Source organism: Pseudochaenichthys georgianus, chromosome 22 (genome assembly GCF_902827115.2).
Source record: "Pseudochaenichthys georgianus chromosome 22, fPseGeo1.2, whole genome shotgun sequence".
Lineage (NCBI taxonomy): Eukaryota > Metazoa > Chordata > Actinopteri > Perciformes > Channichthyidae > Pseudochaenichthys > Pseudochaenichthys georgianus.
The window spans coordinates 4,644,160-4,664,103 of NC_047524.1; the positions used below are offsets into that span (position 1 = coordinate 4,644,160).

Here is a 19,944-nt window from a genome sequence, read left to right on the forward strand (position 1 = left end):
CAGTGCCTGTCGTCGGGGTGGGGAGGGTTTGACGGAGCACTCGAAGCAGATTCTTGAAAACCTCCTTCACGTTGGGACACGGTTGTTAGGCCTGAGCTGCTGGAATGCTTGAGACCTCCTCCCCTCCCTCCCTCCCTCCTCTGCTCCCTGCCTTCCCTTATCCTCCCGTCTGTTGGTTAACTTAAGACACTTAAACATCTGACGGGTGTGAGTGATGGGTCTCTGACGGATGACTGACAGCCTCTCACCAAACCCCAAACCCCTTCCTGAGAGTGGTCTTTGATCTGCTGCTCATGACGTGATCTCCGTCCAGACAGGCCTCTCAGCGCTGCTGACCCTCTGAGGTCACAGCTGGCTCCGGGTCCACGGCATCCACAAGTGACGACATTCACATTTCTTAAACTCTCTGAAAGAGGACTGTTGCTGGAAGTGATGTTCCATGATCACCAGAAGCTGCATTCCTGGTTGAAGGAACTCAATTATGCTCATTTTCAAAATCATATCAGTTTGTAGTGTCTCTACTGGGACATGTCTCCATGCTTTGATGTTCAAAAAGCTCTTCATTTGTCTCATACTGCCTGTGCTGCAGCACCTCTTTTCACCCTCTGTCTGAAACCAGAGCCCAGTCTGCTCTGATTGGTCAACCGCTTAGAGATGTCCAACACGTACAATGTTTTGGAGTGCTAGCCAATAGGTTTACCTCCATAACATAGTGATGTCACTTTGTTATGGAGGTAAAGAAAGGTGTCCAATGGAGGTTTTTCAGGCAGGGGGGGAGATGTTCAAGGTGCAAGGCTTTTATTAGTCATACGTCGCTACAGTGTAGTTATGACGATGAAAGTCTTAGGTCAAAGAGAAAACTCTCTCTGGAGGGAACACAGGGATCGGAGCCTTTGCAGACCGTATACATGCACACAAACCTATACAACACACTACAGGGAAGGTGTGCGAGTGTGGATATGAAGTTAGCTGTCTCACATACTTTACTGGACGCTCCGGGGACATCTGCTGATCAGATGTGGACTAACATCTGTCTAGCTTTTCTAAAGTCTTTTGTCTGAGTTTCAAAGCATACAAAACTATAGAAACACGAGTCATGCTTTTGCTTCTGTTTGGAAAATCGGCCGGGTAGAGTTGGGGCTTTTTGTCTGATACTTTTCTCACACTGATTTCTTGTCTCAGGTCAAACACGGACACTCTAAGCTGGTGTGGTGTTCTTTGGTTGGAAAGTCCTTCTACTACTATCGTAATCAGGAAGACAAGGTATATAACTCCTTTCTCATAACATGCCACGCTTGCTTTTCATTTTATCTTTTTTTTTTACTATTTGAAAACCTTCCTCAGAAAAGATTTTGTAAATAAATACTTGTTGGTGTTTTTCTTGATCTGCACAGAATAATAGGTTTTTCACAATAGAGGACTGGTGGTTACAGCCTTTGCTTATACAAGAGAAATAAGGTGTTATTATGTCAGTGTAACTATTTTTACTGCTAACACAGTACTTTTACTTTTATCACTGCTCCTCATTGCTAATATAATTAATGTGAACCCATTTTGATGTGAATGTTTGCTTACCTCTGTGTTTATATATCTGGCCTAAATCTTTGCTGAAACAATGTAAAGATTGTTGGATAACAGCATTTCTGATTGTGATTGAGCTTGTTCCTTTACTTCCACGCCTTTGCCTAGACCTTTTTATCACCCTTTTATTTATTTTTTATTTATTTGTATTGCTTTTTTATTAATTCTACCGTGTTGTGTAATGTTTATTTATACTGTTCATGCTCACTACTTGTAGCACTTCGGGATTTGAATTCAAATATGAAGTGCTTTATAAATGGAACCCATTATTATTATTATTATTATTGTTTGTTTTATCTTAGTTCCCACTACTTTAATTCCCTGTTGACTTTGTTCCTCTCAGTTGCCTCTGGGTCAGCTGCAGATACGCTCCGCCTCCGTACAGGAAGTGGATCGCTCCTGTGACTCGGACGAGGACTATGAATCCGGCAATCGAGGATTCCTCTCCTCACACTGCACCTTAGTGGTCCAACCCCGAGACCAGAGTCCTACATACCTGCTCATCGGCACCAAGCAGGAGAAGGTGATGTTGCATTGATGTCATGAAGATATAGGGAGATGTGAGCATCCTCGGGCATGGGGTTGATTAATGACGTCATGCTTTGTTTCCCCACTCAGGACACATGGCTGTATCACCTGACAGTGGCTGCCGGCAGCTGTGCAAACTTTAAAGTGGGAACAGAGTACGAGCAGCTGATCGGTAAACTCCTCGATGCAGAGGGAGACCCAGGTGAGAATTCATATGTCATGTATATTAATGTATAAGCAATGAGAAGCTACTTTGCTCTATCATATTACTAAGTAACTGGTCAAACCATATTTACACGCCCTCAAGTAAAGTGATTAATATGCACCGATATTAAAACCTAGCTGTACTTATTTAGTTTGCCTTTAAGCAATAAAGTATAAGTAAATCAGGTTTGAAACATCTTAAATCATCCTGTGAAATAACCACCAGTTGTGTGTTTTAATTCTCCATCTTTAAAAGCTACAACTTCACACAAAAAATACATGATAGCACGACCTCGGCGTCCTCAGTTGTAGCTTTGACGCTGAACTAAAAGTGACATTAAAAGTAATGTATAACTGTTGGTACAGACTAGAGTACATAAACACATGTCATCACATTTGAACACTGCATATCATAGTCAGCACTGGAGATATGTATACCCCTCACACACAGTAGATGTGTAGTCGACTGAAAGGCTTTACGCTCTCTCTATAAGTGGAGTCAAATGCCGTCAGTAGCATGCTCCGTGTTATTTTGATCCGCTCCGTGTGGCGGTCTTAATCCACGCTGCAGACTGTGTTTACGACGGCAGCGCAGTGTGTGTGAATTTGAGATTTTCAGCTGTCCCGAGTCATTGCGGCTTTGAAACTCAATCTTTGTGTTTGTCTGTGCCTGTGTGTGTGTGTGTGTGTGCTTCTCAATGTGTGTGTGCTTCTCCTTCTTTTCCCAGAATCCTCCTTGTGGAAGAGCGAGGCCTTGAGCTTCTGTAAGGAGGGTCTGCGCTCGCCTCTCAGCACTCTGCCCTCTGAAGCTCTGCAGACTGAAGCTCTCAAGCTATTCAAGGTCTGTCTCTCCACCTCTCCCCCCCCCCTCCTTCTGTCTCTCTCTTGCTATTCCATTTCCTTTCATACCTTTCTCCGAATCCCTCTCTCTCTCCTCTTCTGCGAGAGTCTGCGCAAGGCATCATCCACCCCCTCTTCTCCCGGATGCGCTCTATGACCCTCTTCCTCTCCTCCCTCCCGCCTCGAAAGCCGATCAAAGGCTTGAGGACGAGGGCCCCAGCTCATTAAAAGTGTGGAAGAGAGATAATGGTCTTGATTATCTGCTCTGATTGAGGCTAACCGGTCCTCCGGTTGACAGGCAGTGTGAAAGGCAACCCTTTAAAGAGGAGACATGGGGGGTCAGGGTCCTCAGAGTGGCAGATATGGAAATGGAAGCTACAGGACGGGGGAGGAGAAGTAAGATCAGAGCAGAACAGGGACCTTGTAGGAGAGATGCTAGATCCTTTTCCTCTTTTTTCAACTCTGTGGCCCTCAGTGCGCCCACCCAGAAGCCCCTCCCCCCCACCCCCACTGCAGACGCTCCACTATGGGACGGAAAGTTGAATGGATCGGCTCTCTCTTTGACCAGCCAGCCTTAAAAACAGACCCAACACACACAAAGAGACACCGTGAATGGGAGTGACACACTTTTCAAGTCTAGGGACTTTGAAGTATTCATGAATCTGACGAGTTGGTTCTTTTGTCTTCAACTGTCCCACTGGATAAAGACAAATAATAATGACATACACATTAGGGCTCATACTGACCTCATGTGTTTTGTTGGTTTATCATCACCTGGAGTTTTAGGGTTAGGGTTATTTTAAGATGCAAACTCTAATGCCATTTTCTTAATGTCTTTCGTTTTTCGTAAAGCACTTTGAATTGCCTTGTGTTGAAAAGTGCTGTATAAATAAACTTGCCTTGCCTTGCCTTAGTCTCCGGTGTGTACTTGCCTCCCCCTGCTGGTAGATTCAAAACAGATTCTAAGGTTTTATTGTCATATATAAAGTGGCACAATAATGCAAGTTAAATGCAGAAATTAGTGATGACTATCTTAATGTAAAATCAAATGAAATAAAACAGAATGTTGAATTAATTACTCAACAGTATATATTTTAATAATTAGGACTAAACAGTTAGTGCTCTGGAAGTTGGTGTCAGATGTAAAATATTAACAAGTATTTTCATCCCTGCAGTCCTGTCAGCTCTTCATCAACGTCCTGGCTGAGTCTCCTTCAGTCGACTACCACACCTCGCTGGCCCAGAATGCTTTGCAAGTGTGCCTGACCCACCCCGAGCTGCAGAATGAAATTTACTGCCAGCTGATCAAGCAGACCAACCGCCGGACACCTCACAACTACTCCCTCACACAGGTCAGCCTGCGGGTTGATTTTGATGTATTTTAACTTTTAATTAAAATAATATGACCATACTGGGCTTGTTAACTCAGAATACGAAGCAGAGTGCTGAAAAGGTTTCAAAAGATCCTGTATATTACAAATGGTCTCTTTTCCCCATGTCCCCCTGCAGTGCTGGCAGCTGTTGTCTCTGTGTGTGGCTCTGTTCCTGCCTCAGCAACATTTCCTGTGGTACCTGAAACAGTACCTGCAGCGCAACGCCGACCCAAAGTAAGGTCTAAAGCCTGTAGCTGACCCTTCAAAGTAAAAAAACAACAACAAATCAGCTGTGCGGCAGTTTTTATTGGATTGTTTACATCTCTATCCCCTTTCCCCCCCCACAGGAGTGAGGTGGGGAAGTATGCCGTGTACTGTCAGAGGTCTGTGGAGCGGACACTGCAGAACGGAGAGAGGGAGGCCAAACCTTCCCGAATGGAGATCGTCTCCATCCTGCTGAGAAACCCCTACCACCACTCACTGCCGTTCAGCATCCCAGTGCACTTCATGAACAACACCTACCAGGTAAAGCACAACACATGTCTTACCAAAGTTGTAGCTACCTTGTCTTTTTTTCTTGTTTATATCTTAAAGACACCACTTACATTTTCTATTCTTCAGAAGCAAATCACCTCGTCTAATATCCCTTCAACTCACGCACTTTGGACAGCAGATATCCTTAAGGGAGAGGATTGATGTGTATCTTATCCTACAAGTAACAGCGTCATGTTATACCTGCAGATGTGAACGCATGTTGATGGTACTACCATATTAAAGGCTGGAGTTTGGTATATTTGTCTCCCCCCTCTGGTAGTGAGAGACATTACCGTGTAGGATTGACCATCGAGACACAGCATCAGTTATCTGAGCAGTGGTTCTCAAACTTTTTTCAATAATGTTCCCCCTTTGAAAAAAAGATTCAGCCACGTACCCCCTGATCAGCGCAAAAACAATGGTTAGGGAAAAAAAGCCTATATAAAGAGGTACAGCACAGCGCTGCACCATCAGTGTCTGATTTATTAAAACAACAACATTGTAACTGAGAAACACTTAAATGCTACATTTAAAATGTTTAAAATCCATCACTAAATTCATGGCAAACCAATTTTAACATCAAGCAATAACACTAAGACGACATTAGTTGCATTGAACTGATCTTTTTAATAAGTTGTACAACGTAGTGAAACATGGGCTTGAGCTTCACTGAGGACCTTTGTCATTCTGACAGGGAGGCAACTGCAGTTATTACTTTTCCTAAAATTGGTATATTTATTTATTTATTTTGGGGCGTGGGGAATGAAGAGAAAGAAATATGAGCACTTTATTAGCATGGGATTTTGACCCCTCATATAAACATATGCAAAATGCTGCGCTATACTTTGCGGCCACACGCCGTTGCCAAGCAACGCTTATTGTTTAGGTCCTTTGATAAGCAGGCAGTCATATCATTAGCTAGAACTAGCTAGATCTGATAGATTTGGACATAAACGCGAGTGAAGTCTAACCGGACGCGAGAGAGAGATCAGATCAGCTGCTGCTGACGGAGAACACGCAGCTCTGCATGATCACAGCTCCGCCCGCTGTGACGGACCGTTGAGTGGAGCAAAATTAAATACTCTGAGTTAGGCCTAACACACTTAACTAGTTTATGTACTCTGGAGCTAGCTAAACTAGATATAAATATATGTATTCTTTACTGTCGGGTCACTTATTACAGGTTCAGCGAGCTGCACGAGACTGACGGGCTGTCAGGAGAGGGAGAGGAAAAGAGAGCACCCCGTTTACTTTCCACATTTTATTATCCAGAGTTTCTGTAAACCTTTAAATAAAGTAGTTCATGTACTATTAGTAGTTTGTTTAAATGCATTACTTATGTTGTTTTTTTCATTAACATAAAATAAATCTCACGTACCCCCTGCAGTACTCCAACGTACCCCTAGGGGTCCGCATACCCCCATTTGAGAACCACTGATCTAGAGCGATGCTCAAGATGAAAAAGAAACTTGGGGTTCAGAGGAATGATCCGATTATAGAAAATTGCACGGTAAAGTTTGAAGAGAACAATCTAGAGGGGGTGTGGTCGATGTAACAAGCTCACCTTCAGGTACAAATGGGCTAGTGCAGGAGAACTTGCCCCAGGCGCCAAAACAAAAACACAGAACGTTTCCCTGGCATTGATGGGCTTAATGTGAACTTGTTCGAAAAGGGCTCGAATGTAGCAGATGTTTATTTTTATGTCCTGCAACAAAACGGTTTTGCTGGAATGCAACGTCACCTGGGAATCAGACAATAAAATCATTCCTCCTGTCATAGTAACTTTTACAGAGTTGACAAAGTCCTGACGCATAAGTGCCTTGGCTCCAAACTCATGGATCGATTACTGAGCCTGGATGTCCTGGATCATATTTTATCGTCTCACCAGTACCTGAAACAACACAACTCTCATGGCGTCTCAACTCCTTCTTACAGCTGCAGTAAACAAGACATCCGCAAGTCTAATCCACTGCTGCACTTGCAGGAACATTGAGTCTGGCTCTGGTTCATCTCATCAATCAGACATGTCTTTCTCTCTCATGTAGGTGGTGGGTTTCGACGGCTCCACCACAGTGGAAGAGTTCCTCCACACGCTGAACCAGAGGATCTGTGTGAGGAAGCCTCAGCTGTCGGGCTTTGCTCTCCTCACTGACGATCCATCGGGGAAGGACCTGGAGCACTGCCTGCTGCCGTCTGCCAAGGTATCACTGAGGCGCACTGAGCAGGGCTTCCATCATCCGTCTCATGTTTCTTAACATTGTAGAGGAACAACAGAGGGATTTTAAAAACTATTTTCACAAATGAAGGCTGTCCAAACCATTGGTAAACTGCAGCATACCAAAGCCTCACACTGTAATTTAATTCCACTCAATCACAATAAAAGTGGTGCTTTCACTTCATTTTCATTCTGGTTACTAAAACTATTCCATTGTGTTGAACCAGCCCAAAGAGACCAGGCCAGCACACAATAGAGACTGTAACACCATTGTGCAACTTTTACAGTAATCTACATTATTTACTCGTGTTTTTAATGGCTGCAACTTCAATACTCAGACTTTAAAGGGGCCTTATTAAGCTCCTTTTCAGGCTGATATCAGTATGTTGTGCCTCTCCATGCTTTAATGTTCAAAAAGCTCTTTATTTGTCTCATACTGCCTCTTTTCACCCTCTGTCTGAAACCAGAGCCCAGTCTGCTCTGATTGGTTAGCTGGCCGGCTCTGTTGTGATTGGTCAACCTCTTAAAGATGTCCCGCCCCGTAGCCTAACACGTACATTGTGTTGGAGCGCTAGCCAATAGAAGCGTTAGTGTTACATAGTGATGTCACTGTCTGACTGGAGTATGACTTGTTTCCATTTGGCCAGATCTGTGATGTCATATCAAAGTGGGAGCAGGCCCTGAAGGAGTTGCATCCTGGGAAAAACGAGGGGACACGGATTGTGCGTCTCACATATAAAAGCAGGTAGGATTTCATTTTGCGTCGTCTTGTTAAAACACAATACCTCGGCATCTTTTATTATTAACACTCATTTGTCTAAATAAAAGGCAAACAAAAGATGCTGATGTGAGATGTGTTCTGCCTTTTGATTCATTTGAAATGTTGGGATTAGTTTCCTTAACTTTTCAATGAAGTGAAGAGTGTATCATTTCAGCCTCTTCCAGGAAGACACGCTTCTTGACATGTTGTCTTCCTTTGCGCATGCACAGGTTGTGTTTCAGAGGTCAGGTGAAAGGAGAGACGGAGCGAGAGCGCCTCCTGCTGGCGTACCAGGTGAACGATGAAGTGCAGCAAGGCCACTTCCCTGTGAACAAAGAGCTGGCTCTGGAGGTGGCCGCCCTCATGGCACAGGTCTGTAAGCAACATGTCGAGGGACTATAAAGACTTCTATGAAACCCTTGGAATGCATACGGAATTTTCTTTGTGTTAAAATATCTTTCTGATTTGTCTCCCTCCAGGTTGAGCACAGTGACCTGGAGAAACCCGCTGCCTCCTCTCCTGCCGCGTGTCCTCAGCCCAAGTCCCAGCTGGTCCTCCTGCAGGCCTTGGAGCGATTCTACCCCAAACGCTACAAACAGGACTGCAGCTCAGAGCAGCTCAGGTAAAACAAACACTGCTGAAATAATAATGTTGGTTTTGTGTCTGGAACCAAATGTCCTCCTGATAAAGGTTTGTTTGATGTATTTTGCAATATCCTCTTGCGACAAAAGTCTGAGGAATATAGCGGTGGCATTTTGTCGTGAGGACATTAATACAAACTTTTGAAGGGGTGCGTGAGTTTAGCACTAGACCCCAACACTGCTCTTAATACCATGATGGGTTGGAGACAGGGTCTACATTTCACTATGTGTTCTGTGCTCGATTTCATCTTTTCACAAATTAATCAAACTCAAATGAACTCAAGCTGCTGGATGCTCGCGATTGCTACAAATAAGATTGAAACCTAATCAAATATCCCTCTACTTCAGTGCTTCTCAAAGTGTGGTCCACTGGTGGTCCGTGAGTGCCCCCTAGTGGTCCGTTCGTATATTGGTAACTTTTCACATTTGAAATAAATAAATAAATGTAAGTTTTCCGCACTCTCGCCGGAATATCTCCGCAATGGAGCGAGCTTAAGTTTCACTTTCAATTGCATGATATAGCCCAGATAAACACCTTCATCACACGTGTGGCCACTTGTTTGTAGCATTTTCAGGCGATTTGTAAAAAACTATGTGTTTTGGGATATTTGTGGAGTTAGGTGGTCCGCGAGTGTTTTTTTATTGGTTAAGTGGTCCTTGGTATGAAAAAGTTTGAGAAACACTGCTCTACTTGGTATCATGGTAGCTGAGCTGGTTCGGGAGGAGCTTCATGTATTGAGGCTTTGCAGCAGCGCCTGGGTTTAAAACCAACTCACGGCCCTCTGCTGAATATCATCCTCTCTCTCTGCCTTATTTATCGTCCACTGTTTTATTCAATAAAGCAAACATTCATCTTTAAAAGGCATGTGGTGCAGTGGGTTGTGCGTTGGTGCAAAAAATGCAATGTAATGTGTTCGGATCAGGTTCAAACCCCACTGCAGTCAGCATGTCGTTGTGTCCCTGGGCAAGACACTTCACCCCAAATTGCTCCTGTGGGGATTGTCCACAGTGTTGAGTATGTAAGTCGCTTTGGATAAAAGCGTCTAACAAGCGACATGTAATGTAAAAAAAATCAACATATTATTTTTGTCCTTTCAGAGATCTGACTGAACGTCTGGCCACTAAGTGGTCCATGCTACGTGGGTGCAGTGCACCTGAGTGTGTGAGAATATATCTAACTGTGGCTCGGAAGTGGCCCCTTTTTGGAGCCAAACTCTTCAGCGCCAAGGTAAGAAACTAAAATAGACTTATCTTCTTGTTTATTCTTTAATGTCACGTTTGTCTTAATGCAGGCGTTTGTCTGTTACTTTCGTTTGAAATCTGACTCTCCAAAAAAAGTCAGAAATTCACCTCTCACTTCTCTTGACCCCTAACACAGCTACCCACAAGGTTTCCAGCACAGGTTGGACCAGTGTGAGACCTTGAAGAGGCTCTAGAGATGAAGCTGTAGGGTTTACCACCATGGATTGGTCACATGTGCTCTCTTTGTTTCCCTGTCCACAGCCGGTCCCCCCCTCTCCTGTCGAGCAGAGCCAGGTGTGGCTGGCAGTCAATGAAGACGGACTGTGTGTGCTGGACTACACAATGGTGACTATATCAACACTATCTCCGTCCTGTGTTGTTACGTGAAACACTTTAGAGTTTACATTTGTTTCAGTTCAGCTAAGAAGGAAAACTTGTCTTTATAACTCAGCTGGCCGGGTCACAAGAGCTTTGTGGCCGACCGGTCTGGAGGTTTTTTATTCTGTGGTGGTTCAGACACCACAAATCCACAGGAAGATAAAATCCCCGGCTTCTGATTTAAAACATGTTACCCTAAAAAACAGCAGTTTGAACATGTTAACAACATTAACGCTCTGTCATTTGCAGCAGGCCATGCAGATCCATTTCATGTTTGGTCGGCAGCTGGCTCATGCACCTTCGTTAAAATCAGAGGGAAAAAACCCAACACTGAACTCTATGCCACGCTCCTTCACGCTGAGTTAGCCCTTAAAAAAAGGCAGAAATCCAAAACAATTTCCCAAAAGAAATCCACGCTCTATTTTGGGATCAGCCATAACATTTCGAACGTGCTCCCTGTTTAGTATCCCTGCTCATTTAACACTGGCCATGTGTCCACTCTTCAGCACACGCTGATCACATACTCCTACCAGGCTGTGATCACATTCGGAGGTTTCCGTGACGATTTCATGGTGGTCACGAGCCAGCAGAGGGAGCCTGGAGTCGGGAAGAAGAGCGTGGAGAAGCTGGTCTTTGTGATGGCCAAACCAAAGGTAAGCATCAGGAGGACATCTGCACGTACCTTCAGAATGATCGATGTCTGCTTAGCCTCTGCACGAGAGCTTGTCCCTTTTATAAAGATGATCTCAGCAGTTAAATTAAAAGGTATTCACAGGGCTGACATAGTTAGCTTAAAGGGGACCTATCATGCAAGATGCACTTTTGTACGTCTATACATGAATATGTGTCCCCGGTGTTCCAGGGAACTCACCAAGTGTCAGAAAACACAATCCTCTCTCTTTTCCTCCATACCCAAATCTCTAAAAAAAGGGGCTGCAACGGATCTGATACAGACTGATCCAGATTTGAACACTGTCCTGACGTCAGGACGGTGGTGCTACGGCTATTGGCCAACTCTCCACCTATCAGGGGAATGAGAGGTTGGGCCACGCCCGGCCATTGCCGCTCGAAAGCGCTGGAGACGCTGTAGTACATATGCCAGGCCTGTAAGTGGCGCTGTAGTCTGCCACAGAAGCAGCGAAGAAGACTTCCCTTGCATGGTTGCCATGGTTGCCCTTCTGTTTATTCTCCGCCGTGGCTCTTTTTCTCCCTCCCCGAGGCAAGCGTTTGCGCCTCCTGCTTTAAAACAAATGAATAATGACTCTTTATAATCATATGTAAGGGATAATATAAATAAATAAATAACACCTTCATGCCGATCTAGATCCCTCCGCATCGCGTCGGGCTCCTAATCAGTATGTCGGGGTTCTTTTCCCCATAATGACCGCGTCGCTGCACATTATCCCGCTCATTACATGGCCACATTCTCAACAAAGTAACGACTCCCAATATTAATTGAAATGCTTTTATGGATTTAGAAAATAGTTGTATGTATTGATTTAAATTTACATGCATCCGCTAAGAAAAATAGTCCGTTGTTACTGTTTGAACTAACGTAGCAACGGCAGGAACTGCTTCGATAGTGTTTTTGAGGAGCTTTTTGAGTACAGATTTGAAAACATCGTTGCTTGCTTTAAAAGTAACACAATTCATTATGTCAAACCTTGGAAAGTATCTAGATATCCCTGCCCTAACGCCAAAGCAACTGCCAACTCCCCTCTCCTGAAGGGGGGCGTGGTCAGCTGCAGCTCACAGAATCAGCCCCCTGCAAAAACAGGGCTGGAAAGAGCAAATGGAGCGAAATGAGGCATGGCTAAAATGCAGAATCTGTTTGGCATTTTGAAAAAAAAACTATATTTATATACTTTATATTTATCCCTACAATATATGTTTCAAATATAGCATGATAGGTCCACTTTAACTGAAAGGATAAATAGTTTAATAATTAGATAAAAGATACTCATAAACAATTGAAATATTTAGCTTAAGGTAATGTATAAGAGTTGAAATGGTTGGCTAAGTGTTTAAATAGTTGGCTAAGAAATTGATAAAAAATTATTTGCTCAAAAATATTTTTTAAAAGGTTGACTTTATCAAAAGTAATAGATACAAGTTTAAATGATAGCTATCAGTGACGGATATACAGTATGAATGGGCTAAATGAAGAAGATCTATCTAAATGTAATGGATAAAGAGTTGAAATATGTTGCATGTAGTTATTGATAGGTTGTTGAAATAGTTAGCTCCAGTAATGGATACACATTTGAAATAGTTGGTTAAAGTGATAGATAAACAGTTGAAACCATTAGCTTCTGCCCCTAGTGGTACAGATCTCACCTAGACAAACCTAAACACTAAACAATTTGAATGTAAAAATAGTATAACATTATCCACTTTGCCATGGTTGATGGTGTTGAATGGCATCCAGTTTGAATGACGTGTTGATGGAGGGGGGCTTGAGTTCATCCGATGAGACTGCAGAGGAACGAGGTTAAGGGCCACTGAAGTAAACCATTAGCGCTGAGGCGTGAAGGAGCGTGGGTCGATGTATGAAATGTTGAAGTCGTTGAAGTCGTGTAAAGGATCTGTGAAGATAAGGGAGACTAACTCATACTCACCTGTGGAGCGCTAGCAGGTCATGTCTGTCGTTAAGGTGCAGGATCTCAGCGGAGCTCATGTTACAGCGGTGGGAAAAGCTAATGAGAGTGACGCCACGCTTGATCGCACGACAGTTTGATGTCTCAGGTTATTTAGGTTTCCACGCTGGGCCCTCCGGCTCCCTGCGATCCAACGAAACATCATCTCGTAATGTTAAATCCATTAATCCGAGCTGTTTGTGCTCCGCTCTCAGATTCTGGAGCTCACTCTGCTCATGGCCAGCTACATCAACCACTGGACCCCCGGCCCCCCGTCGGCCGCCCAGCAGCCCCTCGGCCACTGGGACGTAGACAGCCGCCACTTCCCCGCCATGAACTACACCACCAAGGGCCCCACACTACTGTGAAATATGCAAACAGCAAGACTGTTAAACTACAGGGAGGCTCGGCAACATTACCTTTAGTTAAGTGCATCGGGTTTCATGTCAGAGTTTTTACAGAACAAGTTCTAGGAGATTATTCTTTCCTTTTTTGATAAAGATTTAGAAATGTCTGAAAAAGTCTTGTTAGACTATTTATTTCTACAACAAAAGAGTGTTTCAACTCTGCTTTATTTAGATGTACGGTTTGAATTCCTTGTTGGAATAATACCGAAGCGGCTTGGAGGACAGCTTTCCACCCGCAGTGTGATCTGTTAGTCGCCCTTACTTTGACAGTGGTGCTTTCAGGCTCTTCCTGTCATGAGCTGAGAGCTGCTTGTGTTCTGTGTCACCGTGTCGCTGTACCAGGATTATTAACTCATACTTGACGATGAACCAGAGTTGAAATCATTCAGGAGGTACTGTGCATTCAGAAAGGGATTGATATGTCATACAGTATGACACTTTTTAGCATCTTAATTTGATACAAACCGTATCTAATATGAATTAAAGTAAGACATTAAACAAACATATTTGAATGATGGACTAATCTGATTTTTGTCTCAACTCATCGATTCATTATTTGGTCTGTAAAGAATCTGAAATGTGTTCAAATATTGTGTTTTTCTGAAAACCAAAGATATGAATTTTAATCTTTCCGAATATTAGCATTTGAGCTGCTACAATCGCTTTATTTGTTTAACTAAAAAAAACACTTAAACGATAAATCAATTGTTTGAATAGTTACAGATTATTTTCCGTAGGTAAACTAATCAATAAAACGACTATTTGCTTATAAAGTCGACTAAAAACCCCACAAAGAAAATGTAAGACACCTTTTTTTAATCCTATTATCATTTGTTTTGAACCAAAACCTAATATGTAGCCCGGAGCAGTCCAAGCAACAGTAAAGTGTGTGATCTGCTGCTGCTGCTGCAGTACTATAATAATGTGACTGAGGCACACAGTGACGTACTGTGAGTTTAATGAAACCTGTGTGTGTGTTACTTCTCTGACGGTCCTCTCATTACACATACAGCATATTCATAATCAGGTCCCTCAGCGTTTTAATAATCAACACAAAAGGAGAAAACAAATACATAAAATAATAGAGCTACCAAATTATTTGAATGACTTGAACTGTTTTGGATCAAACCACTTTCTTGCTCATGTCCATATTAGTTATTTATTTTTATTTCAAACATGTTTTTGGCTTTTGCTTAGTAGGGTACACATGTTTTTGTCACATGAATATTTTGGGAAAGGTTCAGCTTCCTTTATGTCGAGTAATTTAAGAGCAGAGTATGTTTGTGACTGTCTGTACTGCGATGTGTCACAATGTTTGAAAGATGGTGTCTTTATGTCTGAGTGTGTGGGAAAAAAATAAACGGTACAATATGATTGATTGTTTTCATTTAGGTATTTTACCCTGCTTGTACTTGTGTCTTAATTGAACATGTTTTTTACTTCAGTGTGGAAGGAAAGTGCATACATAAACACATTACAACTGAAAGGGATCTTCAGTATACCTTCACCTACAGTACAGAGCCATTAGGCGCTTTCACACCAAGTACTTTGCAATACTAAGGGAGATTAGGCAAATGAAGCCGCTGACTTCACTTCTTCTTCTGCTTTGGGTTTACTGACAGAAGACAACTTCACGGCGTATACTGCCACCATAGTTTGTATATATAAACGTTACTGGGAAAAGTACTCCGGTGTGAAAGCGCCTATTGACACCTCACATGTTAGACAGGCTTTATTTAAATCAATATCATGGTTATTTATCTGTTTCAAATAATACCATTCTGTGATTCAGAAGTTAACTAATGCAAAATGTCATTTAATATTTAAATTATTGTTCAATAAAATAAACTATGTTCCACTGTTGAGCATGACAAATTGTATTTAATTTTGACATTTTTAATTAAAGTTAGTTTAAAATCATTAATACTGCATAATCAGTATAATGTATACTTTACTGTATGTATATATTGTATATTATATAAAGTGTATGTATATAGAGCAGTGTTTCTCAAACTTTTTCATACCAAGGACCACTTAGCCAATAAAAAAACACTCGCGGACCACCTAACAAATGTACACCTTTACAAATCGCCTGAAAATGGTACAAACACGTGACCACATGTGTGATGAAGGTGTTTATCTGGGCTACATCATGCAATCAAAAGTTAAACTTAACCTCGCTCCATTGCGGAGGTATTCCCGCGAGTACGAGAAAAACTTAAATAAATGTATTTATTTCAAATGTGAAATGTTACCAATATACTCACGGACCACTAGGGGGCGCTCATGGACCACCAGTGGTCCGCGGACCACACTTTGAGAAGCACTGAATAGAGTATATTTGTATTTTATAACATGTTAAATAATAATAATCTGTATAGCACTTTTCATGCATCAGGTGCAGCTCAACGTGCTTCAAGAAGGCAAGGAAAGTTTATTTATACAGCACCTTTCAGCACGGCCACCCAAAGTGCTTTGCAAAATAAAATAAGACATTTAAGAATAAACACAGTGGATGCACATTATTAAAAACAGGCATTTAAAAAGCAAAGATAATCAAATAAACCCAACAGGTATGAAATACATGGATAAAAGCCATACTGCAGTTTGAATTTGAACAACTCATCCAAAGGCTGCGTCAAAAATATACGTTTTTAATCTGGATTTAAAAGTATTAACAGTTGCAGCGGACCTGCAGGATTCAGGGAGTTCCAGATGGTCGGGGCATGAAAACTAAAAACTGCTTCTCCATGTTCAGTCCCGACTCCTGTAAGGCGTGTGGCGCAGTGGGGTGTGCGTTTGAGTTCGGATCATGGGGTCACAGGTTCAAACCCCACTGCAGTCAGCATGTCTGAGGCAAGACACTTCACCCCAAAGTGCTCCTGTGGTGATTGTCCACAGTATTGAGTCTGTAAGTCGCTTTGGATAAAAGCGTCTAACAAGTGAAGTGTAATGTAACGTTGTAACAGAGAGCAGACCCGTCCCAGAGGACCTGAGACTCCTGGATGGTTCATACTTTTGCAGGAGATCGTTAATTAATATAATTTGTTCCGTAAAAACCAGCAATAGTACTTTCAAATCTATTCTTTGGTAGACAGGAAGCCAGTATACAGACTTCAGAACTGGACTGATGTGATGCATCAGGCACGCATCAACTTAAAAACACAACCAGTTTTACATGCAGCAAAAAACTAAAAACACGATACAACAGTTTAACACTTTAAGAGACACAGCAGTAAAAGGTATAATAATACAAAATAAAATGGTGATCCCTCTCGGTAAAATAAAGGAAGACAAAATCAATAAATAAAAATACCTATTAAATAAAACAATACAAACAAAACCCAAATAAGACAATAATAATACAAATAAAATAGTTAATACGATGAATAAAGGTCAAATGATTAAAACACCAACTTAAAAGGGAATCTTGCTAATACAATCGTAAAATAAATAATAATTGTTTAGAGGTCAAAACATGTTAAATAAAACAATATAAAAAGACCATTTAAAAGTAATGTGTTGCTAATAAGAAGCTCATTTAAAACGATGTGTCTTTAACTGTCGTTTAAAAATGTGCATCCAGCGCCTTTGTTCTGAAGTGTTTTGATGTTATGAATCATTATATTTTACTCCTGTATGAAGCCAGTCGTTCTTCACTTTAGCAGGAACATAAAGAGTCCTCAACCTTTTTTCCTCAGCGATTGTAATATTGTGTTAAAGTCTGTTTCCTTTGTTTTCGCCTTAAATACTTATCCTTGCTGATGTTCCAAATGAAGCAATGAAAACTCAAACTTGACAAAGTGTTTTTATTTGGTAAAAGTAAAACTGATCATTGTGCTGTTATTATTTCGGGGGGGTGAGCATGCTTTTCAGAAACAACAAAAAGCATTTGTAAGGCACGTCAACACTTGAAATTCTTAAGAAAGCACTCTTTGTCTGTCCCTCAATAAACTCATTCTGATACTAAAGTATAATCTAATCAGAAACGCACGACTCTCTTGGAAAAGAACAACACTGTTTCTATGTTACTAAAAACGCTCTCATCCAACACTTCCATAAACCCTGTGTTGCTCAGCCTCCACTCTGCTATTTTACTGCAGTCCAGGTTTTTTTCTTGCTGTGGAAGCTGTTCTGCTTTTTCTTATCCGAGGGGGTCAAAGTGGTAATGGCATTTTCCTGCCAAATATATGCAGTAAATCTCACGTTTTATAGCTCGTCTGAGCTCTTGTTGTTCCAAAGCAGCTCTGACACAAAATGAAATGCTTGTTATAAGCCTCACTGCTGAATGTCTGCTTGCTTTCATTGCTCATCAAAAAAGAAAATAATTTTTCCATGGTGCATTATGGCTGAGGCCACACGTTTTGTAAGAGTCTAAATCAAATTTAATTTAATGTAAAATATGCCAGTGTTGCTGGACAGATGGACATAATGCAGGTTTTATGAATTAAGAAAGCGGCATGATTTTATTTATTAGACAAGGGATGTATGCGAGAACTTTTAAAACGTATTTTAAATCATGAAAAGCCTTGTGTTTGTCACGACCTTTCATCATCATCATCTTTATTTAAATAGACTCTTGGTCCATTATTACAAAACATACAACACTCAAATATAAATTAAAAAAAGGCAGTTCAATGTTTCCACAGAGGTGACTGGTATCGTACAGCACTGAAACACGGATTTGAAAGCAGCATAATGAGAAACATTCAATCGACAGATGAACTTGTACATCAGAGTTCTCAAAAGAGCATGGAACGTGTTGCCTCGTGCATTACAGAACATTTCACTTGCACTTCACCACCTTGGTTTTCTAAGCAGTATAGCAAACAGTCATTATATGCAACCTGGAGCTTCCGGAGGCTCGCCTTCTTATACTTGACCCACAAGGGGGCAGTAGAGAGAGGAGTGCAATAAGCTCTCAAGAGGTTCACCTTAACCTCATCTGAACACCAAGAGAATTTTCTAGCCAACATGTTGGCTTGTGTATATAAGACACGCCGCTGTCTATACATGTCATCATCATCATCAGCCATTTCATCTGTGACGATGTGTCCCAGATACTAGTGTTACAGCAAACAGACAGCAGGTACTTAGTGTTACAGCAAACAGACAGCAGGTACTTAGTGCTACAGCAAACAGACAGCACCTGTCCTGACCGGTATGTTGTTCTTATCCCCTGTTGCTCTGCAGATCATTACAGCGCTCTTCTTAGCATTGTATTTAACGTCAAATTTGACTCCGTAATCAGAACAAACATTTAGCAACTGTTGAAAACCAGCACTGCTAGGAGCAACACATCCTCACTCCCAGGTCGGCCTATGTTGACGTTATGTCAAGTCCCCTGCCGGCTTTTTCCAACGCAAGGGGGGGGGGCCTTAGCGTCCATTTTCAACGCAAGGGGGGGGGGCCTTAGCGTCCATTTTCAACGCAAGGGGGGGGGGCCTTAGCGTCAATTTTCAGCTTTCCGGGATGTCCATGTGCTTCTATGGACGCTCATGGAAGCACGGCATTCGTTTGTGTCAACTGCCCTTAAAGGCAATCAAGACACTACACTACCCAGAATCCCCAGCTATCGTTTGGACTACACCATGTGCTCTGTTTGACAAACCCCGTGATAGTCCTCAAGCTCTGTGATTGGAGAGTGTGCTCCGAGGGTTACCGAGCCTCGAACAGCACTTGAAATGGGATGGAACCACGGCAGACTGTTCAAAACTGGATTTGAACGGGTCCACCGCGTCCCCCCCCTCCCCCACCCCGTACCCAGAACTACACATGCTGGCTATTCTGTTTCGCAACATGTTCTCTATGGCACGTCTCTACTGGGAGTTGTAGTTTTAAAAGACGTTTTCGTATTTCCCATAATAAGAAGTTGCCAGTATTAAACTGTGTACATCCCTGGAGGTTTAGGGGACAGGAAACATTCACATTTAAAACATATAATTAATAAATGGGTGAAAATTGCTGGTGCCCATAATGGGCAGTATTAATATATATACCCACACGCCAGCTAAGGTCAGAAGAGCTTTATTTAACAGCTGGACTTATGTTTGTGACCCCTCCTGTTGTTAATTGATAACATTACATTACATTAATTGATAAGCCTGAAACATGCACTTGTCAAGGTTCAGAGGCACATTTTGCAAATATGGCAGTAGCCATCGATCAGCTTAAGATAAGATATACTTTATTGATCCCAAGTTGGAACATTTGCATTACATCAGCATGTGTAACAGTTAAATATGCAGTGGTGTTTATTTGAAAATCATTTAGTATAATCACACAAATTCTGTGTTTTATATTTAACAATTCTGTGTTCTTTATTTATTGATTGTTCAATACCTGACAAGGCCGGAGATGAAATATCTGCATACATCATAAGAGTATAATACATTATGTATAATATCAGTTAAAATAAGTGCTTCAACATAGTTAACATTGCTGGAGGTATGCACACATATTGATAATGTCTTGTAATGCACTGTTGAGGAACCTGCAACCCAAGTTTTTCATTCAGTGCAGAACTACACCATAGTTGTGTAGGCCTATATGATATGTCAATAAACCTTAGAACATCTTGAAATCTTGAACGGGATGTGCAAAAT

The 19,944-nt window shown here is 41.9% G+C and overlaps 1 protein-coding gene across 3 annotated transcripts in view; it reads left to right on the top strand.

Moving 5' to 3' along the window:
- plekhh1 (pleckstrin homology domain containing, family H (with MyTH4 domain) member 1) overlaps positions 1-14,713 on the top strand; it is a 222,185-nt gene extending 207,472 nt beyond the window's left edge. For all 3 annotated transcript variants that reach the window (XM_071207236.1, XM_034111888.1, XM_034111889.1), the window contains 15 exons: positions 1,183-1,263; positions 1,925-2,104; positions 2,200-2,311; positions 3,042-3,154; positions 4,329-4,505; positions 4,663-4,760; positions 4,874-5,051; positions 7,106-7,261; positions 7,923-8,020; positions 8,266-8,407; positions 8,515-8,657; positions 9,775-9,904; positions 10,180-10,263; positions 10,803-10,949; positions 13,148-14,713. In XM_071207236.1, coding sequence (XP_071063337.1) covers positions 1,183-1,263; positions 1,925-2,104; positions 2,200-2,311; positions 3,042-3,154; positions 4,329-4,505; positions 4,663-4,760; positions 4,874-5,051; positions 7,106-7,261; positions 7,923-8,020; positions 8,266-8,407; positions 8,515-8,657; positions 9,775-9,904; positions 10,180-10,263; positions 10,803-10,949; positions 13,148-13,300 — 1,992 coding nt within the window. In that variant the 3' untranslated portion in view covers positions 13,301-14,713. The remainder of the gene's footprint in view (positions 1-1,182; positions 1,264-1,924; positions 2,105-2,199; positions 2,312-3,041; positions 3,155-4,328; positions 4,506-4,662; positions 4,761-4,873; positions 5,052-7,105; positions 7,262-7,922; positions 8,021-8,265; positions 8,408-8,514; positions 8,658-9,774; positions 9,905-10,179; positions 10,264-10,802; positions 10,950-13,147) is intronic.
- The last annotated feature ends 5,231 nt before the right edge of the window (positions 14,714-19,944 follow it).